At 36.5% G+C, this 26389-nt stretch overlaps 2 protein-coding genes across 2 annotated transcripts; one reads left to right on the top strand and one right to left on the bottom strand.

Annotated features, from left to right (window-relative positions):
• Nucleotides 1-7171: 7171 nt before the first annotated feature.
• Nucleotides 7172-18518, top strand: LOC121429998 (protein fuzzy homolog). The gene is made up of 10 exons (XM_041627265.1): nucleotides 7172-7316; nucleotides 9361-9482; nucleotides 10602-10686; nucleotides 11080-11148; nucleotides 12849-12953; nucleotides 13652-13849; nucleotides 14456-14658; nucleotides 14980-15161; nucleotides 15975-16122; nucleotides 16676-18518. The coding sequence occupies exons 1-10, from the start codon at nucleotides 7239-7241 to the stop codon at nucleotides 16749-16751; spliced, it is 1266 nt and encodes a 421-aa protein (XP_041483199.1). The 5' UTR covers nucleotides 7172-7238; the 3' UTR covers nucleotides 16752-18518.
• A 3685-nt stretch (nucleotides 18519-22203) lies between these two features.
• Nucleotides 22204-25641, bottom strand: LOC121430404 (tripartite motif-containing protein 2-like). The gene has a single exon (XM_041627690.1). The coding sequence runs from the start codon at nucleotides 25399-25401 to the stop codon at nucleotides 23227-23229; it is 2175 nt and encodes a 724-aa protein (XP_041483624.1). The 5' UTR covers nucleotides 25402-25641; the 3' UTR covers nucleotides 22204-23226.
• Nucleotides 25642-26389: the final 748 nt, after the last annotated feature.

The following is a 26389-nucleotide window of genomic DNA, read 5'->3' as shown; positions in this document are numbered from 1 at the left end:
TATTTTTCCCCAATAAAATAAAGAGAAATGATATATGAGAACAAAACGGACCTAAAGAATAAATTTTCCCTGAATTTTGCTTTATAATCGCTTTTTATGCAGTATTCATCTTTCACTCGTTCAATCTCAGGTTATAAGTCAGTCACACCCAACTATTGCCAACGGGAAAAGATATTCAAACGGCAAAATATTCGAAATGATGTGGTTAGCACAATTTAAAATAAAACAAATAAAATCACCTAAATTTTCATACACGCCAGTGAGAACGATTCGTCTAGGTATTTTGATTGAATTGGAGGGTAATTTAATGCCTTTGTGAATATTGTCTTCTGAACCTATCAACAAATTTGCTGGACTTAACAATATCAATTTTAAACGGCAATAAAACTTATGCTGGTAGACGTATGTTAGATAATTTTCCATTTTCAGTTTTTATTTCATCTCTCGCAATTATCATAATTTATCTCTCTCTCTCTTTCTCGGATTTGTATTTGCCTTTATATTTTTCTCAATTCACCCCCCCCTGTTTTGTTTCTTTGTGTTTTCTCTATACGCCTTTCCCGATTCCCTTTGTGTATACTGCAAAAACTGTGGTGTTAACCGGTGTAGCATGCAGAGGACCCCATCAGTTACTTTTACACCGGTGTTATAAATTGACAGTGTTAGTTTAACACCTATAGGTGTTATTACCCCACACCTATAGTTGTATAAGTTACGTTTGCACTCTTTGGTGTTATGTTCAATCTCTAGGGTGTAATACACCCCAGATTATGGTCTTCTAACTGGTGCCGGTCTTAACACCACAGTTTATACAGTGTATCTTTATCAGAATTTTATTCTGTGTGATATATTTGTGATCATTCTCATGATCATTCTGAAAATATATTTGGTCGTATTTTCTTCTGGATTGATCTATGAATTATTATTACACCAGTCCTCGGTTGGAGGCGCATATTACAGACGTGATATATTGGCTATATAAGAGCTCTTTTATTATTGTCATTGGGTGATTGTTATTATTATTATCATTATTATCATTACTGTTATTTTTATTATTATCAATATTAATATTTGTAATGTTCCGATCAGTAATTCCTTTAGACATCTCCCAACTGTTTCTCATAAATCGTTTTAACATGCCAATTTCATTCTTCCACAGTTTACATAAGCCTATATGTGTCCACTCTGCAACTATATATACTAGTACCATCCAAAATTTGATCTTGTTAATTTGATGATCAATGTTGCCCAGTTTGTAGTATTTAATCATTATGTAAAATGTAACCTTCAAAATCTAAATCATAGCAATAAGAGATTGATCACGGAATTTGTTTCATATTTGAAGTTCATTATTTGAATCATTACGGATCTAAACAATTTTGTGTATTACAGGTCAAGAAAATTATTGATATATTGTAATTCCTGTTGTAAATGTTACATCATTTGTGAAAAAAAGTTATTCTCATGTAAATATGTATATTTGTAAATATTTTGAAACAATAAATCCTCAAAGAAGAGGCAAAGAGAGTACCATCTGTATGATAACTGCATATGCAACAATAACACAAGCGCACACACACACACACACACACCCACACACCAAAATTTCCTTAAAATTTCACTTTTGTAAACAGAAATTACCATCATTGATGGTATGTTTTTCATTAAATCTTGGAGATTATTTTTTGTCATTCACCAGTCTAGATCGAGCGCTCAAAAATAGGCATAATTTTTATTATTTTCGTGAGGTCCTCTATAATTGCGGGTATAACTGATGGAATGTAAAAAAAAATTAAGGCCTAAAATAATTAACCCACAAGCTTTCTATTAATACCTTGGATAATACGTAGAATGTAGGCATTTAAAGCTAATAACTTATTTGCCTCTCGATGGCTTGCCATATACAGCATATGAACATGCATGGGCAGGCAAAACTTTCATTAGGGTCAAATGTCACTTTTCTGGAGTTCCAATATCTCAACAAATTGAATGAAAAAAAATCAAATTATTTAGTATGATATTAGATCAAGGCATGAATAAATGAAGTAGAATCTGATTGTGCAAAAATACAAGCATATATCCCTCGGGGCCCTCGGCCTATTCACGAGGAAACCGAGGATAGTAAATGTGATTTTTTTCTTGTTTAAAGACACCACCGGTCAAGTGTCATAATTTTGATCAATGCCAGAAGAAATTGACACCAATATGTGCCAATTGTGGAGGTGAACACTCCGCAGCATTCAAAGGATGCCAGCAGGCCAAAAAAGCAAAAGAAGTACAAGAAATAAAGATAATAAGAAAGCTAACATATGCTGAAGCATCCCAGGTCTGGAAAACACAAAGTGAACAAAAAGTCACACAGACAGTCACTGATGATGCTAAGGGATTTTCCCAATCAGTACCTAAGGTAAGAGTAAAAACATATGTAACAGATAACCAGAGTAAAGTTACAAATCCACAGGTAGCAACGGTTCCAAGCGAACTACCTATGGAGACTAACTTTCCTGTCAACACCCAACAAAGGGATACACCACTGTCTGAAGTTAAAGATCAGGCTAACAGGTCAGCTGGTACATCGACAAAGAATACCACACCTAATTTCATAAGTTTAGCCAGTGATGAACAAATTGTTGTTTTTATATGTCAATTAATTATGTCATTAACTGAAGGTAGAGAAGAAGAAGAAATAAATGCTTTAATTTTAACTGCTGCAAGAAGATTGCGGCAACAAAAAAAGGAAATCATAACTCAACAACGCAGGAACTAACGCTTTCTTTGCCCTACTTTCCATCCTTCAATGGAATTCTCAGGGCTTATTAGGGCACGGACAAGAGCTACTTAATCATTTAAAAACAAATAAAGAATATGATTTAATTTGTGTTCAAGAAACGTGGTTTTATGATAATAGTTCACTTTGTATTCCAAATTATACATGCCTTCCAAGAAATAGGGAAGGTCAGCGAAGAGGGGGTTGTGCAATATATATCCACGATAGGATTAAGTACGAAGATCCAATCAATGATCCAAGTCTAGAATTACAACAAGTTAACATATATGTCACCAATAAAATAATATCTATTATCAACTTTTATAATCCATGCAAAAAATTAAACGAATCAATTCTTAACACATTGTTGAAAAATGTTAATGAAACAGATAACCTAATAATCTTAGGTGATTTCAACGCCCATAGTACCCTCTGGGGCAGTGACAAAACCGACAGAAATGGACAAGCCATTGAGCAATTTATATATGAGAATAACTTCATAGTATTGAATGATAAAACAGGAACTAGACTTGATCCTTGTACTGGAAAGCTTTCGTGCTTAGATCTGAGTATTTCCTCCCCATTACTGGCCGGTAAGGCGATATGGAAGGTTATGGAAGATTCTTTTGGGAGTGATCATTTTCCAATTATTATTCAAATAACACTTGGAAAGAAAGAAAAAAATCATGAAAATCCAAGTAATCAGGCCAAAGATAACATGTCTCATGAACATATCTCTTTTAAGAATGTTAACTGGCCCATATTTGCATACAAATGTGAAAATATTATAAAAAATGAAATAATTAATTCTGAAGATGATATTCAGAACATTTTTCATACATTTATGGAACGCTTGAAAGAATGTATTCATGAAGCAATTCCAAAAAAAAGAAAGACAGGAAAAAATCCTGTCCCATGGTGGAACAAGGAATGTACTGAAAAAATTAAAGAAAGAAATAGAATAAGAAACCATCTATCAAGAAAAATTACACTTGATAGAATTAACGAATACAAAAAAAAGAAGGCAGAAGCCCAACGAGTTCTCCGGAAAGCGGAAAGAGAATATTGGCAAGCTTTTTGCAGAAGACTAGACAGATTCATGCCAGAGACAAAGATATGGTCATGTATAAAACGTTTGAATGGCGTACCTGTCAAAAAATCACAAAATATGCCTATTTTGATTGAGAAAGGTAAAGCCATTACGTCCTTACCAGAGAGAGTAGAGATTTTTGGAACTTTTTTCCAATCCTTAGGACACAAAAAACAAGATATCAATAAAACATTAACCAAGGAAGTACAAAACTCTTTCTACCAAAATGAACATGTCATTAATGAACCGTTCTCGATGAATGAATTTGAGAAAGCAGTTAAATCTACTAAATTTGCTGCTCCAGGAAAAGATAATATTCCATACATTGTATACGAAAATATGCCAAAAAACACAAAAGAAATTATGTTGAACATTATTAATAGAATATGGGAATCCGGGGATATCCCGAGTTCTCTAAAACACTCAATTTTAGTGCCAATCTTGAAATCTGGTAAGGACTCAAAACACGTTATCTCTTACAGACCAATATCACTTACATCTTGTTTTGCCAAAGTTATAGAGCGTATGATAAAAAATAGATTGCAGTGGTACATAGATAAAAATAACTTATTGCCTAATTTCATCAGCGGTTTTAGAAAAGGTCGTAGTACAACTGACAATATTGTTTTATTAGAAAATGACATTCAAAAATCTATCAATTGCAGTGAGCACACTCTTGCAGTATTTTTGGATGTCGAAAAGGCTTATGACAGTCTTTGGATTGATGGATTACTGTACAAACTAGCTCAATGTGGTATAGGAGGAAATATGTTACAATTTTTAGAAAATTATCTAACAGAACGTACCTTTCAGGTAAGAGTTACAAATACTGAATCCAGAACATTCCAAATCCATAACGGACTCCCCCAGGGGAGTGTTCTGAGCCCCCTTTTATATAATGTCATGATGAGAGATATTCCAATTGATCCTGAAGTGACAATATCCATATATGCTGATGATTGTGCAATATGGTTTTCTGGAAAAAATGTAGAGAATATTAGATTAAGGATACAAACTTATCTAGATATATTATGTACCTGGTTTAAAGACTGGGGATTCAATTTTTCTATTGAGAAGACTGTTCCGGTATTTTTCACTAAGCTTACAAACGTTACACCTCCAACAGTCAAGTTTGAAGGGAGTATACTCACTTATAAAAATAATCACCGTTTCCTAGGAATGATATTTGATAGTAAATTGTCTTGGCTTCCCCATATAGAGAACGTAGTTTCAAGAAGTAAAAGGAAACTAAATATATTGCGAAGTTTAACAGGAACTAAATGGGGAAGTTCATCTAAGTCCTTACTCATGGTTTACAGGGCAATTATTAGATCAATTTTTGATTATGGTTGTCAAGCTTATGATAGTGCTCCAGTAACTACAAAAAAGTTGTTAGACTCGGTGCAATATCAAGCACTCAGAATATGTGCTGGCGGGCTGCCGTTGACATCGCTAGTTTCTCTGCAGGTGGAAATGGGAGAACCTCCTTTAGATTTAAGAAGGCAAATGTTATCAAGCAAGTACAGACAAAATATAGAAAGACATAGTAATCACCCATTAATAACACGTATCAAACCATGTTGGCAGTTCGATTATCTTAAAGGTAAGAACGTTAGTAAACCGTTTGGTTATAGGCTTCAATCCAAGATAGGAAAAGAAATTAGTATTGAAAATATTATTTCTCCAGCCTTTCCCCCTTGGTTATTTTGTCCACCAGTTATATCTACTGAATTAAGTTCACAAATTAAAAAATCGGACCATCCAATACAATTGCAACAACTGAGTTTGGAATTGATACATACAAAATGGTCACACCAACTCCATATATACACTGATGGATCCAAAGCTCCTGAAAAGGGAATTAGTTCAGCCGCTTTCTACGTACCTTATTTTTCTTTTTACCAAGGCAAAAGGTTATCTAATTTCACCTCCTCCTACAGGGCGGAATTGATTGCGATTATTCTTGCACTGGAATGGATAGAACATTTAGATATATATACAGGTGTTGTTATTTTCAGTGATTCATTAAGTGCACTTTTATCTTTACAGAATCGGAAAGACGATCCTATTATCACAGAAATTCTGACTATTACTACAAGACTCAAATATAAAGGTTTAGATATATACCTAGAGTGGATCCCTGGTCACTGTGGAATAAAAGGAAATGAAATAGCAGACTCCTGCGCAAAAAAAGCTTTATCAAACAAAATAGAAATTCATAATCAAATAACATTATCAGAGATTATGCAACTTATTTCAAAAAGTTGTAAGATAGTTTGGCAAGAAAGATGGAATAAAACTAACTCAGCACTGAAAGAGTTGCAACCATCAGTGTTACCCTCATATAAATGCAATCTAGGGAGACAGGAAACTGTACTCCATCGTCTCCGTTTTGGAGTCGCTGGTCTTAACCAAGATCTACATAGATTAGGGATCCATCAAACAGGGTTTTGTGATACATTATGTCGTGAGGTAGAAACTGTCAGACATTATCTTTTACATTGTCCAAAATATATAATTGAAAGATCAATGCTCCTTGTAGATTTGAATGAATCACAGCCTGGACAAATAATGGAGTATTTAAAAAAAGATGATCCAGGGATACAGAAAGCACTTTTACGTTTCGTTTCAAGAACGAAACGTTTTAGTAAGGAGTGATGTACTATTTTTTATATTGTATTGTTTATTAAGAAATATGAAAGGATATGATTGTACAAGTCTAATGTGAAAAGAAAAAAAAAAAAATATATATATATAATAATGTATGATATAATATATACAATATGTTCTGCACATATAACTAACAAAGCCCACAAGTGTTTTCGCCTTGTTGTTGTTGTTTAAAAAAGAAGAAATAAATTATTTTAATGTTTAACCCATCTGTAAGCACAGGTACACTAGCGCCCCCTCGTCTATGCATGGGTGACCTAGGCATTTACGTCCGAAAAATCGGCACAATGTACCGTGCTGACCGGTATGATTGCATCTTGAAAGGACAGGGCAAGCGCAACTAGTTGGAACTGAGCTGAAGCTAGCGGTTTGTTTTTGGCGAAGATTTGTTTATATGCCATTTTGATTAGAGTTATGGCATAATCTATACATCTCTATGAGTTATGGCAAACTGTACCATAATCATCCCTTTTTCATATTAGAAGGATGCACATGAAAAATATTTCACATATGTATAAATTATTATTGGTAATAATTTTATTATGTGAGAAGTGAGATTTTTATTAATAGAGTAAATGGCGACAATAGTCAAATATGACTAATCGCCACTCAAACCAATATAAGAAGAAGAAGAAGAAGTTTTGTGGGTGGTTTGGACGCAGCGCAGACAAATTTGATCAACATTTTTGGTTAACAAGAAGTATATCTACCATGGCAGTGCATTTAGTGTGTCTTACAAACGAAGGAGGAGTTCCACTGTTTACACGAACCAAAGGAGATGTAAAAACTGTAAGATTTTTCCACTTATATTAATTTTACCAAAGATAGTTTTGGCCTTGTCGATGTCTACAGACAGTACCATACAGTATTTGTATTTGGCTTCGGTCCCACTCCTTAATTTTTGTGTGTCCAAAGTTAATGATATTTTGGTTACTGATCATGTCATGATCTGAGACAGAGCATGCTGACGTAAGATAAAACTAGGACGTGGCACTGGAATAGGCCCAAAACAAAGGACAACATCAACAATATGTAATAGATCTAAAAGTAGGGAAATTTCTCTTTGAGGAGTCATTGCATTGCTTCTAATAAAAAGCAAAAAGATGGAGAAAAATAAATTATTAATGCCAATGGTGAAAGTTTGAAAGAAAATGCAGAGATCGACAGGCATTCTGCCATTCACAAATCAAAGTCAAGTCAAGAAAGAAAATATGATGAGTATTTTTTGAGGTTTTTAATGTATTTGACAAACTCAAGTCAATAAAGAAAATATGAGTAATTTTTGAGGTTTTTAATTTATGAAGTCATGTGAACTTGACTTGGCTCACTCATTCAAATTCATATGAGCAGTAACCCAGGGAGCTCCTGCCCGCTTTGCAGGCCCGAGCCCAGGACTCGTCCATGTAATACTAGGTGGACTTATGCTCTCCAAAATGGGGTAGAATGAGGTTGCAATAGCACTCAAAATAAAAGGGGAAAAATAAATTATACATGTACCTCGATTATATGGATGGAGATCTATCGTGAGACACAAAATCCTGACATCGTCTGTGCATATCAGACCACACTCTCAGCTGAGACTCCATGCAGTACTTATAATCATAAGGTTGTAAACACAATGATTTCACTCTCTTGGTGAGAGCAATTTTCAGTCATTTACATGTTGGTTTGGAGGACCCTACATGATTACAATCAATGTCATGTGGTTTATGATTAATTTAATTGAAAATAATTATTCCTTAGGTTGAGTGACATCACATCTGTGGCCTCCTGTGGTCGCTCTTAAGTCACAGAAAAAAAATTACTGCTAGAGTGCTGCTCTACATCCTTCCATTCTCGATGAATTGTACAGATATCTTTTATGAGATCTTCATGAGATCGGATATCAGTCTTTCCTTGGACCTTTTTTTTTATGTACCAGGATATTTTCTTCAGCTTAAATTTGCAACATGTTTATTCAAGATTCATTTGTTTTTTGGTTTTGGAATGGCATCAGTATTAAATGGATGCCTGGAACAAATTTCTAAACAGAAAAAAAAACAGAAAATTGTTTTTTTAAGTACCAGGATATTTTCTTCAGCTTAAATTTGCAACATGTTTATTCAAGATTCATTTGTTTTTTGGTTTTGGAATGGCATCAGTATTAAATGGATGCCTGGAACAAATTTCTAAACAGAAAAAAAAACAGAAAAAAAATTGCTGCTAGAGTACTGCTCTACATCCTTCCATTCTCGATGAATTGTACAGATATCTTTTATGATGTTGACTTCTTCAGGAGATCGGATATCAGTCTTTCCTTGGACCTTTTTTTTTTAAGTACCAGGATATTTTCTTCAGCTTAAATTTGCAACATGTTTATTCAAGATTCATTTGTTTTTTGGTTTTGGAATGGCATCAGTATTAAATGGATGCCTGGAACAAATTTCTAAACTCCTGAGTGTTCAGATTCCTCACTGATCTGACTCTTGGATTCTGTTTCCTTTGACTCATGTTTCCTAATATTAAAATAGACAGCTCTTTGAAGAAGTCTATAGACCATTGCAACTCCAGTCTTAGCAGCTTTGAATGATGTTAATATCCAACTACATGTATCACCAACAAAAATGAAATCATCCGTTAAGTTCATAATGATAATTTATTACATTCATTTTCGAAATGCTTTACATTGCTATCCGTATTACTTTGGTCATCAAATCCTGGCATGCTCGCACACAATGCATGCACATTCTCCACTCAGTAGGGAGCATTCCAAGTTAACATGTGTTTTGATGGCATTCAGAATCCAATGAATCAAACTCACAAATTAAATTTCAGTTTTTTTTTCTTTGTACAGCTTGCATTTGCTGAACAAGGCATGCTCTACGGCGTTCAGATGTTTGCCCAGAACCATGGGGTCAAGCTAGAAAGTACAACCACTGAAGAGGCCAAGGTCATCTGGAAGGTGTTCCATGACAGGTAGCTACATTGACCATTAAGGTCAAAGGTCAAATACAGTGAAACCTACATAAAGACCATCCAAGGGGGAAAACAAGTAGTTAGGTCTAAATGAGCAGGTGGTCTTCACGAATACACTCTAACTGGTATTATAGCTGTGTCAGTAGGGAAACTATTTGAGGAAAACAAAATAGGTGGTCCCACTAAAGTAGGCTTATAACACACAATATGATTAAAGGAGAAGTCCACCCCAACAAAAACTTGATTTGAATAAAAAGAGAAAAATTCAAAAAGCATAACACTGAAAATTTCATCAAAATCGGATGTAAAATAAGAAAGTTATGGCATTTTAAAGTTTTGCTTATTTTCAACAAAATAGTTACATGAACGAGCCAGTTACATCCAATTGAGAGAGTTGATGACATCACTCACTCACTATTTCTTTTGTATTTATTATATGAAATATTGAATATCGTTATTTTCTCGTCATTGTCATGTGAAATGAAGTTGAATTCCTCCCTGAACATGTGAAATTCCATTATTTTAACATTTTTGCTTCAGTCAAATTCGTAAAAATTGAAATATTGTATAATTCAAACAATAAAAAACAAAAGAAATAGTGAGTGAGTGACATCATCGACTCTCTCATTTGGATGTAACTGGCTCGTTCATATGACTATTTTGTTGAAAATAAGTGAAACTTTGAAATGTCATAACTTTCTTATTTTACATCCGATTTTGATGAAATTTTCAGCATTGTGCTTGTCTGATTTTTCTCTATTGATTCAAACCAACATTTTTCTGAGGTGGACTTGACCTTTAAGTAATGAGCACAAATAAATCAATTGATGGAGACATGAACAGTTCTTGCATCACACCACATGATGAGCTCTCTTTATCTTATTTTTTAAGCGAAATGACACATTGATGTCCACACCACTATTGTTGTTGGGCAGTTTGTGATTTGCAAAATTGCAACCTCTTGGACATTGTTACCCCTTGTGTTCCACATGCACATTATAGATGTTTTGTAACATCTATCGTAAATTTTAAGCCGACTGTAAGTTGATTGTATGTGTAATGTCAGTGTCAGTGGGAGCCTTGATTGCGAATTAGTTTATTTTCTTGTTCATTCCACAGTGTAACTTTGGTTTTGGTGACCAGCAATGATGGGAGCTGTGATGTACATTTTAATACACTTCTCAACCACATATTTCATGCTATGGTAAGTACTACTGCTAATTCTTCACCTCGTGACATCCACATATGGTTTATTATAGAATGGCAACATGCATAAATAATTACCGACGCATGGCCAGCCATGGATCCGGTAAATTTGCCGTGCATCAGTAATTACTTATGCATGGTTTAAAAAGAAATTGGGTTTTTTGGCCAAAAAAATTCAACCATTCTATAAAACGAATGATACACAGATTTGTTTTCAGGTTATGTTCATAGGGCTGTATAACCTTGTAATAATTAGGACTAGACTTCTACAGGAATATCTTTTTGTCTAAAAGGAGGTATTCTGTCTTAATGGACCCATTCAGATATGAAGATTATACTAACAAACATCCATGTTATCTCATATATCATTTGTCCTTTCTTTCGGCTGCAGGTTATGTTCATAGGGCTGGATACCCTTGTGAGTATCAGGAATGTAGAAAAACTTCGCCGGGAAATAAAGGTGAGTCTTAAAAGTGATATTTCAGATAGTTTCAATTTCTTTTCATAAAATTTTAAGTAGAACAGTTTATCCAGGATGTCTCATCCTATTCTTTAAAGGATTGCTCAACAAGTGCTCTCTTACATGCCCTCACAGATAAAACAGTTTAGCTCAGTGTGCATGTAGTCCCGTACATTAATTTATTGTTCAGTCCAAATGACTCTCAGCAGCATTTTGTCAAGTATTAAGGTAATTTTAATAACCTGTTTAATCGTGATAATTGAAAGTACAAAAAAAATCCAACTGAGCGAACCCTTCATGTATGTTTTTGTGTCACAGCAAACAATTTTCTTTTTGCTTCAAGGGGGTAACTATGTCGCCATTGATTGGCATGTTTGAGCATCTTACAACACTTAAACTGGATGATCCCTTTTTTGATTTGATAAAACGTTTAAGTACCATGAAACCTGCATATAATGTCTACTGAGAGCAAATATGAAAAAACAAAACAAAAAAAATGGCCTTTGTAAGTTGTAGACAATGAGTGGCTGCTTAAAAACAAGTTATTTGTTATGCACATAAAGTGCCTCAGTGGGAATAAGCTTTAGTGGCATTAAAGGCAGGTGGCTGCCATAGACAGATAGTTATATATTTATTTGCCTGTATGGGAATTGATTTTACTGGTCACTGTAGGCAGGAGGCTACTATAGACAGGTTCTTATACATACAATCTGCCTCCATGGGAATTGGTTTTAATGGTCACTATAGACAGGTGGCTGCTATAGACAGGTTCTTATACGCACAATCTGCCTCCATGGGAATTGATTTTAATGGTCACTATAGACAGGTTCTTATACATACAATCTGCCTCCATGGGAATTGGTTTTAGTGGTCACTATAGACAGGTGGCTGCTATAGACAGGTTCTTATACATACAATCTGCCTCCATGGGAATTGGTTTTAATGGTCACTATAGACAGGTGGCTGCTATAGACAGGTTCTTATACACACAATCTACCTCCATGGGAATTGGTTTTAATGGTCACAATAGACAGGTTTTTATACATACAATCTGCCTCCATGAGAATTGGTTTTAGTGGTCAATATAGGTAGGAGGCTACTATAGACAGGTTCTTATACACACAATCTGCCTCCATGGGAATTGGTTTTAATGGTCACAATAGACAGGTGGCTGCTATAGACAGGTTCTTATACACACAATCTACCTCCATGGGAATCTGTTTAAGTGGTCACTATAGACAGGTGGCTGCTATAGACAGGTTCTTATACACACAATCTACCTCCATGGGAATTGGTTTTAGTGGTCACTATAGACAGGTGGCTGCTATAGACAGGTTCTTATACACACAATCTGCCTCCATGGGAAGTGGTTTTAGTGGTCACTATAGGCAGGTGGCTGCTATAGACAGGTTCTTATACACACAATCTGCCTCCATGGGAATCTGTTTAGTGGTCACTATAGACAGGTTCTTATACACACAATCTACCTCCATGGGAATCTGTTTTAATGGTCACTATAGACAGGTTGTTATACATACAATCTGCCTTCATTGGAATCGGTTTTAGTGGTCACTGTTGGCGGGTGGCTGCTATAGAAAGGTGGCCACTAACACAGTTGTGATTGTAACCACTCTGTAATACATGTAAGAGTAATAGTCCTCTCATGTTCACCCAAATTCTGGAAATTGTCTTTATATCAGGTATGCTATCCCGTTATCGATGCACTTCTTCAGGAGTCTGACATGTTTGGTGCTCTGTCTTCATCAGTAGATGTCCTTATCTCACCGGAGAATACTACGTTACAGGTAAAGCTTTGATCAATGATGTAATTTGTTGGGGAGGGGGGTGTGGAGGAACTCCCCCCTAGGAATCGCAAGCCCCCAAGAGTTGGATTACTGCCTCGACAAAAACTTAATGTTTTTTTGCAGTATTCCTCAATTCCATCCTTTTCTTGATATCTCTGTATCACTTTATTTAACATAAGCATGTTCACATGTATATCTTTATAATGTTTTTTTTTTGTTTTACAATCTGTTATGCTTACATGCATTTATCAGTATATAATTTTTATTGGAATTGAAAATAAACGAATTGAATTGAATTGAAAAAAAAAAAAAATGGGATGAATAAAAAGGGGAAAGGAAATGCAGTATTTAAGATGGATATGTGAACAAGTATTTAGATAAATGTCAACAATGGGGTATTTCAAAAGCTACAACAGTTATTTTGGATCATTTGTGATACAAAAATTTGAAAAATTATAGTGTTGGTATGTGATTATTTTCTGTTGATAATGATGATCAATGAATTTACCCTTGTTCATTTTTACCAGTTTAATAAGTGAACCCATGAATTATATGTCAATCAGATTATCACACATACATGTAAGTCAGTAAAGTAATTTAGGAGCACTTATTCATTACTACTGTATTTTTTCTTAGGGTATTTTGAATAAAAAGGAGGAATTTGATTTTTTGCTCATTTGTTACTAATTTCTAACCAGGATCCTTTGGAGGCCTATGTCACCAGTGCAGATAGTACATTTGGTTGTCTTCATGCTGATGGCAAGCTGGTCGTTGCTACGTCCAACTGGTGGTCACTCAGTGGTCAAGAGATGATGCTGGTGGCCAAATTCATCCAGTCTCTGCCCGTTGGGACGTCCAGTGATGTCCCTATCTACCTGCCACATGCCAGCCCTAAGGTAAGCCGCCTTTAAAGAATATGTGAAAGTGCCCAATTAGGCTTAATTTTCTATTAGAGCTTAATGATAATGGCAAGTTGAAAGAACTGTTGGAAGGAAAAAAGGATATAGAGAGTAAGGAGGATGAAGGATAGACAGGAAGGATGGGGAAGTAAGGTTGAGGAGGGGAGAGAGGAAGGAAAACAGTGAAAAAATAATTGAAGGAAGGAATAACGACAGAAGTACGAGGAAGAAGGACGAAAATGAAGGAAGGGATGAAGAAGAGGAAGAATGGAAGGGTTGATGAAAGATTGATGAAGGAAGGAATGATGAAGGAAGTAATGATGGAGGGAAGAAAGGATGAAGAAATGAAGAGATGGAGTAAATGCAGGAAGATAAGAAGAGTAGGAGAAGGGATGTCTAAAGGACAAGGAGAGGAGAAGCAGCAGAAGGAGGAGATAAAGAAAATTAAGGGGATATGGATGACTAGTGTCATATTCAAATTTTGAACCCTTTCCTTTTTGTTTTATATCAGATGACTTATCCCCTGGAATATGACATCTATTTTTTTCATGCAAACATTTTGTTTGACAGAGATTGGGGAATTATGTTTTTTATTTGTTTTAGGATCCTCATAGATTGTTGAGCATCCACCTCTTACCTGGCGTTGTAGTGAGTGTGCTCTGCTACGCGAATCCTACCCTAGCCGAGGCAGAGGAACAACTCATCGAGCCATCATGGAGGTCGCACCACGAAGCACTCCGAGCAATCCAAAGGGCGCCCCCATCCAACATTCCGCGGACAATCCCTCTTGATGCTGGGATCTTGGGGTAATTACACATTTCTGGGGCCAGTTTCATAAAGGACTTGCAACTGTTTAAACTTTGTCTTAATGGCAACTACCATGGTAACAGGGCTCAGCAGCCAATCAAAATCAATGTTATCATGGTACATGTAGTTGCCATAATGGCCAGTTAAAACAGTTGCAAGGCCTAACCAATATGGAAATTTAGTTGGTATATTGTAAGCTTAATTTGGAAGGGGGCAGGATATTCATCAAGGTTGTTAAGAATTCCACTGAGTATTGCTGCCAAAGCTCATCTAGATAATTAACTTTAATCAGAATGATCCTGTGCATTCTCTTTCATTAGGTATGTTTTAGTGAATACCGATCAGCACAAGTGCCTGTCCTCCATGCATCTTCCTCTGATCGCTGGAGGCGCGGCCGAGATGAAGCCCCTCCCACCGTACGCCCGGAGAGAGATTCTCACGTCGTTCTACCGCACTGTCGCAGGAGGACTCTTCCCTCCTTCCGTCAGTCCAGAGAGACAGGGTAAGAAAGCAAGTGGTGCTGCTGTTGAAGAGGAGAATGGGTTGTTATTCTCCTCCTCCTGCCCTTCCTTCTCAAAATTATCCTCTAATCATTCTTTTCCTCCTCCTAACTATTTGTATTAGAACTATATCTCCCTCTTATTTTTTCCCATCTTCAAATCCGCTTGTTAATAAGATTTCTTTGGCAAAGCTTTTCATGATGTTTGTACACATCAATATGTGGTCCCATACATTAATTGCTTTGTAGTGTTCATGAGTCTTCCAATCCACCTATCCAAGAATCTTTTGAAAATTGAGTTTAAGCTTCACCCTATCAGGGTCAATTTCTCTCTGCAATGTCGTTTCACTTCTCTTGACCCTAGTCCTCTGATCACAAGCTTTTGAAATGGCACCTATTCAACTGGACCGGCTGCATTGGAAATCTCATTCTATGCTATGCATTGTTAATACAGAAGTTTGATGTCATTGTTTTGCAATCATTGCTTTCATTTTCACAAGTAAATTGCCATACTGGTTGGCCACACGGGCCATTTATGTACATTAGGCATTGTAAACTTGCACAAGTTGACCTTCCTTAAGTCCATTATTTTTCCCAAGTATGGGCAATTTCGGTGACCAGATTAATGCCAAATATCCGTTATATATTGGTCTAAGTCGTTTTCATCCCAATCTGAATGGACATCTGTAACGTTAGAGCCAATGCAATCAATTTAGCCAAAGACACCTGTCGTTCTGCATTGTTAGATTTAATCGTGCATACATGAATGACAAAGAGTTTTTAATTCATCAAATCTCAATTTCTTGTCTTGTGTAGATTCATCTGGTGAGGCCTACAAATCCCTTCCACATACTGCAGAGGAGACTTACATGTGCGGTGATGACTACAAGACTTACGCTCTCAACTCAGGAGGTTTTCAGTTCTACGTCCTCTTCTCATCTGCAGTTCCACAGTATGCTCTGAGGTACTTGAAAGTCTGTCAAGTTTGAGTTATATCCCCTTTTAGGAATAATATTTTCTTCATAACTTTTTAAGATGGATTAATCGAAGGGCCATTTTTTTTTAAAGAAAGATAAATACATCACCAAAAGAGTGCCTAAGATATGTAAAATTCAGATTTTCACATAGAATTGGTGTACAAATGATGAATTAATGGTCACAAAGCTTTTCTAAGATTAGATTGTTAGACGATACTCCAATATAGTTCACATCGCTATACTTGTGCCATAGCATTAGAAGGCTTTATTTCCACCATAAAAACTGTAAAAGAAGAGTTCACTTTGCATCTACTCAGTCATATGATAGGTCCCTATGCTTATGAGCAAATAATAGAAAAAGGATGTGAGAAAATTGCACGACTTTGAATGGAATTCGAACCGGGGACCCTGACTTGTATGGCTGGTGTCCTATCAACCGAGATATCCAGTCTCTGGTTGAGGCAATGTTACGTTCTCACATCTTTTACCATTGTGTATTTCTTGACCAACCAAAGCTTTAAATTTCAATTTGAATTTCAGATCTGTGACCAAGAATCTCCTTGGAACGCTGTCCAAAGAGAAGATCTTTGTTGATCGAAGGGCCAAATCATCATGAGCGCTTTGGAAGGAGATGGTCTGGAATGGAAAGACAAGAAGAACAAGGTCAAGATCAAAGTCTCTGTTGAGATCAGTCATCTACGTATCGTGGATGTGGGACAACCTGTTCAGGACGAGATGACCTATGAGCCAGGCTGCCAACATTTCCACCAGTCGTGCAAACGGTGGAAAGACAAGAAGAATGTGATTATTTTCCTTGGCCTCTGACCGCATGAAAGTGGTCTTTCTTTCTTGGGATGAGGGACCTCTCCAGAATGAAATGGTCTTCATCTCCTGCGGATCGTGCTGCTATAGTATGCATTGGTCATTGTGATGGTTTAAAATGGCAAGATGGGAAGAACAAGGACATATGTGTAGTTCTTTACCTCTGATGGCAATGGCATGACAGTCCTCTTCCAATCCTGGATAAAGTGGACAGAACAGGATGGCTGTTACCTCCTGTAGGGTCAGGCTGCAAAAGTTGACTGAAGTCAAACAAATGGTGGGAATAAAAGAAGAGCAGGATTGTTGGTCTCAGCCACTGATGGCATGACACTGATCTTGCATTCTTGGATGCAAGAAAACCTTTCCAGATTTAGATGGCCATTATCTCTTACAGGTCAGGCTGCTAGTGCAAAGGTAGGCATTGAAAGAGTTGAAGAAGTGTTCTGGTTGTCTTGCAAAGACATCCCAGGAGCTGGGATCTACTAATGGATCCCATGGGCAAACTGCAATTAGATATTCATGCTTATGAAAAAGTTGGGAAAAAAATCGTACTTGCGTGATTTATGGTGCTTCAGAAATTAGTTTTATAGAAAAATCATCAAATGTGAATCCCTCATCACCCAATGACAGAACCTGACAGATAGGCCTATGTTGAGCAATTTTGCTCTTCTGATATTACCCTTTTTGCACAGAGGAAGGATTGTGGGGTTAAGGAAAACTGCTGTGGAAATCAACTGCCTTGAGTGCAGCTAAATGATGATTGACACAATATCATTAATATTCATTATTACGTGCAATATGTGACAAGACCAGAAGGAGACATAAAACGTGTGTGTTGAAAATGTTAATATAACCAGCACTGAAGTTTGGAAATGCTTAAAATTTCTTTTCTGTTTTGTCTTTATTACTTGAGCCAACATGTCGATTACTAATGGCAGTATTATATTTATTAATGTTGTACAATGCCTACTTATAATGCAAGCAAATGAGATGCTAAATGTGTGACATACCGTTTGCACACATACAATCCATAATGTACAATTGCTACTTCACAATATGATTCAATTCATTGCACTTAATTCCAGGTGCAGTATGTGTGGGGCCTGCTTCGTGCTGCTGTTACAGATATGTTGAATCTTGGAGAGATTTTGCCCCTTTGGATTTATGTCGGAAAGATTGATTATTGCTATTTTCGCAAACATTTGAGGTGTTAACAACACAAATAGCGAATATTCTTATTTTTGAAAGAAAGAAACTTGGGCATGCCTTGTCGACTGGAATTTTTTTCCACATGCAAATCTCGTACCTAAATCATATCTAATTGCCATTTGTATATCGTTATTCAAAACATGGAACTAACTAGAATTAAGAATTATAAGTTTGGAATAATGTGCTAATGAGTTGATCTCTCAGTTTATCAATTATTTCTGAATGATGATTCCTTATGGCATGTGAAATATCATTTCTTGAATTAAAACAGTATTAAATCATTATTCCTGTGGATACTTGATCATCATCACTCAGCAAAGGCATTTATAAAACATGAAAGGCTAACATGGTCTACATTGTTGTCTCCTTGTATAAATGTTTTTGATGTGTTTTCAGTATGTTGACATTATTTGACTTTAAAGAGAAGAAAATACAAATTTCATTTAGAGAGAATGGAGAAGTATGTGGGTAGGGGAGTGAAAAGCCAAGAAAGAAGCGACAAACTTTAAGGAATTAAGGGAGTGAATAGGAAGGGAAAAAATAGAGGAAAGAAAATATGTAAAGAGAGATAGCGTGAGAGATGGATATGGAGTGAGATATAGTAAACATTTAAAAGTATTTGTTAGAATGAAAGGGTAAAGCAGTTGAACATGAAATTCAATGTTATATTGAATCTTTCAATATCAAAATACTGATTTTTTTTATGTCTGACTGATTGTATTTTTATATCCCGAATCTATTGCAAGTAAAATTACTTTATTTTTTAATATTTTTTGTTCATCTTGTTCTCTTCACTCACTTGAAAATCAATAGGAATATTGCACCATATCCAAAACTCAAACTCCTCATATTGTTCTCTCACTCTCAAGTGTGTGTGTGTGTGTGTGTGTGTGTAGTTGGATGGATGTGTGAAAGCTGAGAGAATGAGAGACAGAAGAATGAGATGAGAGGTAGGAAATGGAGAGAAAGGATAGAGGGAGATAGATAGATATATAGATAGAGAGAGAGAGAGAGATGGAGGAGATGCTGGACATAATAACATAATGAAAGGGAAGATGAATAAAATGATTTATAAGAATGAAGACACAAACAAACGATGAAATAATGAAGAGGAGTGTTGTTTATTAATTTAGAAATAAAGGTCCTTCATGACAAAATGAAATGTTTACTTATGGAATCTGAGATTGGTACAGTGAATGATAGGAACATAGATTATTAAATCTTAATATTTGAGTTTTGAAATGTTTAACATATTCAGAACTACAGTCTTAATCAATATATGACGCATCTTAGGGACGAATACAAAAGTATGTAAATTTAAAACTTATCAATAAAAAAATAAGATACTGTAAATTCTTATTGAGTAAAATGTTCAAAGACTGTACAAGTACTTGATTTGGGTGAGACGGGGGGGGGGGGGGGGATCACCATCCAGTGTCCAGTGTCAGATTAAATCCTCCCCCCAGTTTTTTCCAGGACTTATCTAAAGTGAGCGAATATAATTTCCACTCTTTAACAAAAGTCTGTTAATGTGTTTAGCTTGTCAGAACATTTTCTTAGATAATCATGAATAATATAGCAAAAGGTGTATTCATGTATTTAGAACAAATACAAATGTACCTAGTTTTAGGTCTACTCGTTATCTAGCAACAGTCGAGCCTGAGGCATATTTTCGTTGAATGGCAGGAGAGATAATAGATCCCTTTCTTTTGGAAACCTTCATGATCTTATTAGAACTATACCTTTGCCTTAAAAGCTTAATTAAGTCATATACATGTGCGTTTGGAGTGCTATTAGTCTCAGGACACTTTTTTCTTCTAAAAAAGAGCGAGTGGTCTTTTCCCCGAAACCTGTAGAGAGAGATACGAAAATCAATTTGAACCCACTGGAAGACCTATACTCTTAAGGCACTTTTCAGTTAATGGTATAAGGTTTTATTTAGAGAGCCTGTGTTACTTAACATACAGGCCTATAAAGGGGAATGAAACCTTTGGAACAAGATAGCTTGTTAAAAAGCAGAAAAATCAAAGAAACGGATCAACGAAAGTTTGAGCAAAATCGGACAAATGATGAGAAAGTTATGAGCAATTGAATATTGCAATCACTAATGCTATGGAGATCCTCTCATTGGTAATGCAAGAAGGATGTGTGATGTCATATGTGAACAACTTTTCCTTTGATGGACTATAAAATACCCCCAAAATGACAAAATGTCTCTTTTGCTTTTTCTTATGGTGATACAAACTCTTTATCCATGATAAATTCTCTAAAAATCTGTATTACATGCCCTCCTACAGAAAGAACACATGATCTACTGATAGATGTGATAAAAGAGGCAATTTAAGTGAAATTATACTAAAGTAATGGGGAGAGTAGTTCGCAAGTGACATCAAACATCTTTGGCGCATTGCCAATGTGAGGATCTCCATAACATTAGTGATCGCAATATTCAACTGCTCATAACCTCATTATTTTGTTCAATTTTTCTCAAATTTTCATTGATCTGTTTCTTTGATTTTTCTGTTTCGACACAAGCTATCTTGTTCCAAAGGTTTCATTCTCCTTTAAAGCATTATGTCTTTTGTAGAACATTTACTTATTTACTTGAATTGTAAAAAATAAGGGGTCCAAGCAATACTATAGTACATCAGGCAAAAATATGATAATACTGCCCGGAGGAGTTTTTCATGAACCAAATAATCAATGATTTTCCATGAATAATCTGTTAGGAACCAATCAGATGCAAGGATTTGCATTTAGCTTATTGTCCGTGAAAATGACTGATCTTTCGTTTCATGAAATGCTCCCCATAACAGCATAAACACTGCAACAAAATCACGAAAATGATCCAAAATATCAAACTCAATATCATATATCCTCATTAAAGTTGGAAGAACATCAATGAATTTCAAAGCACGTGATCAACTTCGTACCAACGTAGCTACTACTGATTGTTTTACGAAATGAAATGGCTTAAAATGCATCTCAATTTTGGCCTAATATTAAGGTTCTTGTTTGTATAAAAACTGGCAAAGACATCAAATGCAATCAAAAGAATTAGTTAAGCCAGTCTGCGGGTAACATAAATAATGAGCTTAATGATAATACTCAAGTAAAGCCAAACTACCAGAATGATGTTATGATTAAATGATAATGAATTGCAACTAAATTCCATAAACCGCTCCATAAACGGCTGCCTGTCATGTACATGAAATGAAAACACGAAATTCATAGTAATATCGACAATATATGGGACTTCCTGGGGCATGATGAAATGACATTTAATGTATGCCTTAATACACAACGGAGGTCCTCTGTGTCTATTCACAGCCGGGACGGATTACTGTGCTAGAGAATTATTTATTTTTTCGACAAGATCAAAGCAAAATAAAGACCATTTATGAGGATTTATGACCAATTATTGTTATTTCATATCAACAGAAATTGTATGGTAAAGATTAGCGATGGAAGCAAAAAGTTTATTACTACTGAATTACGTATGTGTGATGAAATTACGCAGTTATATGACATTTTCAGTCAGAAAACATTCAATATTTGACACAATCTACCAACACATTTTCTAACATCACTCAATTAGAAAATCGCATGAGAATTTTTGATATTTTTCCTGCACATACACGAGCATAATTTTTGGAAAATTCAGAAAGAAATTTGTTCTTTATAATCTTTTAATCTTAATTGCGAATAACTTCCAAGCAGTTCATTTATTTCCTAAGTTTATTTCTTGGAGAGTATATTGGTTTTTTTTTCTCCTCAAAATATCAAGAACTGATTACACTTACTAGATAAGTGAACACTAATTACTAGGCCTACATAGAATATAAATTGTTAATTTAGTAGACTTATTTGCAAGGAAAAGTTTGAGAAAGAAGAGGTAGAACAAGGCCATTGGGTTTGGTGCAAACAATGTTTGCATTAGACAATAGTTTATAACGGATGTATCAATTTTACATTATGTTTGTTACATTAAAAGCAACAGCATCAGAAAAGAGAGACATCAAATATTGATTTTGTTCACTTTCTCCTGCAAAATTGATCCAAGTCAAGAATGCATGTCCTAAAGAAAATGAGAAGTTGCACATCTAATAGATCTAAGGCAGTTTCGTATACCATATTCAGATTGTTCTAAGAATACATGATTAAAATCATAACCCCTTTATAAAAAGATAGAAGGAAAAAAGTTGATTCCCAAGAAAACTAAATTAAAATTATACCTTCTTCTGATCACTTTCAATTTTTTTAATTATGCTCTTTACTCTATAAAACACATAACCGAAAAAGAAATCATCAAATTCATTAAAGGAACACTGTCCTAAATGTTCTCGTTCAGCCAATATAGGTAACACCAGAGATTCCCTTGTAAAGCTATCCATATTTTCGTATAGACAATCAACATCAATTTCACAGTCTCACGTACGAAACCGACTAGTGTCTGATCAAATCTATTAGATCTATCGGTCGGTTTGAGTCGGTTTCGTTGGTGTGACTGTACATTATGATCTACAAGGCAGCGGCAGCGCTGACGACTTGCAGTGGTCAAAACGGCACCCGCCACCGGACCATCATCACTCTGATTGGCGCCTCCTACCGAGGTGAAATGGTAAAGTGGAAACTATAGTATCAAGGTTATGCAATATTTGCAAATGGTCTAGCTTAGTCGTGTCATTACAAGTAATATTCTTCCAGTAAAAGTACATTTATCATCGTTTTTATCTAAACAGAATATAATTAATCCTTCGGACTCCCATGGATGACATCTATAAAAGCAATTAAGTTTTGGATACAGTCGTCAGACTTCAACCATTGATTTATGAAATATAGGATAACTACAATGAAAAGCCTTTATTCTGCAGTGATATATCTGGTCTATATCTTTACATTCAGAATGCATTTATCTGAAATGTTTGAACTATTCCTGTTTTTCTTTATATTACCCTTTGTATTTTTTTTTGATAAAGAATTAAGTGTTTGACCTATGTTCCTTGATAAATCATTGGATGAAGCCACGCAACTTATGCAGTCCGCTTTTATGAATACGCCTATGGGAGCACTTCTGGGGACGGTTTTTCTCTTGGTGCTACAGTAGCCACTTTGCCATCAACACCGGTAGTTGTGACCACTGCAGCCGCGCAAGCTCCTGTAGGTGATACTGCCAGGACAAGATCGGTGTAGCTGTGCGATTCCTTCTCAAACAGGGTGTCCACCTGCATTCCCTGGAAGGTGTATCGCTGTAGCGTCTTCTTGTTGTTTCGGTCGGACCATAGGATGTAAAGCAACCGATCAGCGTCACATCCGATGGCCACCTTCTTCCATTGCTCGTTGTGGATGGAACACAGGGAATTCCCGTAATGGTCTAGGACGGATACTGTAGCTGGTTCATGCGCAACTGCAATGACCTCTGGCCCCATGTGAGGGACGGCGATGCAGGTTGGGGAGATATCCTCAACGGTCAATGTATTCTTCAAGTTGCCATCGGACCGTAGGATAAAGATCTTGTGGTTGTCGCGATCAGTGATGTAGATGTTGTCCTCGTTGTCTGTTGCCAAGCCGGAGATACTTCTTTTCACTGGTAAATCATGAGATAGCTCGCCTAGAGCATCCCCAAGGATGTACAACTTTGCATCAGTGGTTGCAATGATGAAGCGATGATCTGACAGAGCAGTAAAACATCTGATGCTGTCGTACTGTAGAGTTGGAAGCCATCGGGTCCAACTGAACGAGGTACAGTTTGGGAAGCTGGTCGCTGTCTGCTTGATAGCTGCAAACACAGCGGGACATTTAACATCCTTGGCCTCATAAACTCCCCTAACAGTGGCCGAATAGGATTGCCTACTGCTGCTGTAGTAGCCTTCGTATCTCTTCCCTGCATCTCTCGTGTCAAGTTTGTAAAGCGTCTCAGTACCGGTCTTGACATAAACTGTCTCTGGTCTCCCTCCAATGCATTCAGCTTGGACAATGGCCGACATTCTTCCATCCCTTGTAAACAGAACATCTTTTGGACCATTCTTACAAGCCACACTCGACGAACTGCGTTCTCTGCAGCTACATCCTATGGACACCTTACCGATTTTTGCCTCAAGAGGTGTCACGTGGTAGTGCAAACGATCTATAGATTTCCTTATATTTTTTAGCTTCTGCTCATCGGGTTTTTCAGCTATGGCTCTGTCCATGGCTTCTCTAAGACTTTTATACATAGAGGCCAAGCCGACAAGATCCTGCTCATTCTCTAGGATTTGCTGCGTCAGGGACAAACTCTTTTCCGCCAGTGATTTAATGTGCTGCGTCTTCCTCCTCAATTGGTTTAATTGCTTTGTCTTTTCACCTAGATAATCACAAGCTACCTTCTCCATTTGAAAATGCACTTCTTCAACTCTGCTGCTGTAGTCGACAACAGCATTCTGTATGCTTTTGCTGGTTGTCTTAGTTTTGTCTATGATATGGGTTTCCAAGTCATCAACCAAGTTGAGAAATTCCGAGAATTCCCCGGATTTCTCTGTAACCTCTTCTGTACGTGAACTTAGCTCTTCACGAATGGTTGGAATAAAATCCTTCAGGAATTGGAGTTGGTGACCCTGCTCTCGGTTATGATCTATCAGGGTGCAATCGTGGCAAACAGGCTCAAGACAGGTCACACAGAATATCTTCAGCTTTTCGTCAGCATGCTTCGGGCATAGCATTGAGTGGTCCTTACTCTGGATGGTGACCTTCCCATTGAGCAAGTCAGATATCTTAGCGACTGTGTGTGATTGGGTCAGTCGCAAACCAGCATGGGCCGCGGAGCAGCGTTGGCAGAGGACTTGGCAGCATTCTCTGCAGTAGGTAAATGGTGAATCCGTAGAAGCAGTTTCTCCAGATTCAGTGCATCCGCATGCCTCGCAGCGATGTGCCGAACTAGCAAGTTTGCGTTCCCGGGTTTCCTGTTCTTGAAGGGCTTCTACTAATCGAGTAGCTCTGAAGTCAAGTCTCAGTCCTCGAACACCAGAGTCCGGAAGGGCAGTATATTCCTTGCAGAGGGCGCACTTCAAGCTGCTGTTGCCCGACTGAGAGGAATCGTCTTTCGAGTCTTTGCGGTTTCGGATGCACTTCTCCAAGCACTTCTCACAGAAGCTGTGCAAGCATGAGAGTATTCGCGGTGTATCCAATTTGTTGAGGCAAATTGCACATTCAACTTCCTCCGAGACAACAGAGTCTAACAAAGTGTTTAAGGATGCCATGACGATCCCTTCTTTTACACCAGATCAAAATATATTCCTTAGTGTCAATGAAGTACAGAAAGTATGTACACGTATTTACACAGGGCCTTCATAATATAGGCCTACAACAAGGAACTCATGGCGGTCAGTTTATTATGTAGCATACAATGTATACCCGACTTGTATGACTGGTATTACTCGACGCTTGGATGTCTAAAGCAGAAATGAGAGAAGCAAAGCAAGTGATAGTTATTGGAGGATAAAAATAGACGTCGGCCAACTCATCTCATTAACACAGACTCGGGAGGCGAAGGGCGGAGGGTCCCAACCTCCCCTACTTACTCCACGCTCTCTAGGAGAAACTTTTGTGTATGGTTGGAAGGAGTATCATGGATCTTTTTACAAATAAAAACAATGATTTAGAGGCATTACTGTATTCTTGTATTGGAATAATCCAGACCTACTGAACGATCTTCTTAGAATTTTATTGATAGGGTCTACTTTAATTCAAATAGAATACTTTTACAAGGGGCATTTACGATTAGATTTTATATTCTAGTTGCCTGTAACAAATAAGAAGGAAATAAATACAAATAAAACCGTTTAACTGTCATATGATCTGTTGTTATGGTCCCCTGTTATTAAATCTTTGGTGGCACTGCCATGGCAGTATAGAATTTGTTTGAAATATGAAAGATGTGTAAATGTTGATTTCGGTAATCCTGATTATTTACTGAATACTAGCAAAAAAATATCAGAATAGATAGATAAATGGAGATAGATAAATAAATATTGATGGATAGATAATTGGATAGATAGGTGAATAGATAGATAGATAGGTAGATAGATAGATAAATGGATAGATAGATAGATGGATAGGTAGATGGGTAGGTAGATAGATGGATGGATAGATAGATGGATGGATGGATGGATATATATATATATAGATAAATGGAGAGATAGATAGAAAGACAGAGGGGGAGAGGGAAGGGGAAGTGGATGTGTACGA

The sequence above is a fragment of the Lytechinus variegatus genome, chromosome 16 (genome assembly GCF_018143015.1).
Source record: "Lytechinus variegatus isolate NC3 chromosome 16, Lvar_3.0, whole genome shotgun sequence".
Classification (NCBI taxonomy): Eukaryota; Metazoa; Echinodermata; class Echinoidea; order Temnopleuroida; family Toxopneustidae; genus Lytechinus; species Lytechinus variegatus.
Note: the sequence above shows the minus strand (reverse complement) of the source record. Positions and strands in the feature narration are given on the sequence as shown.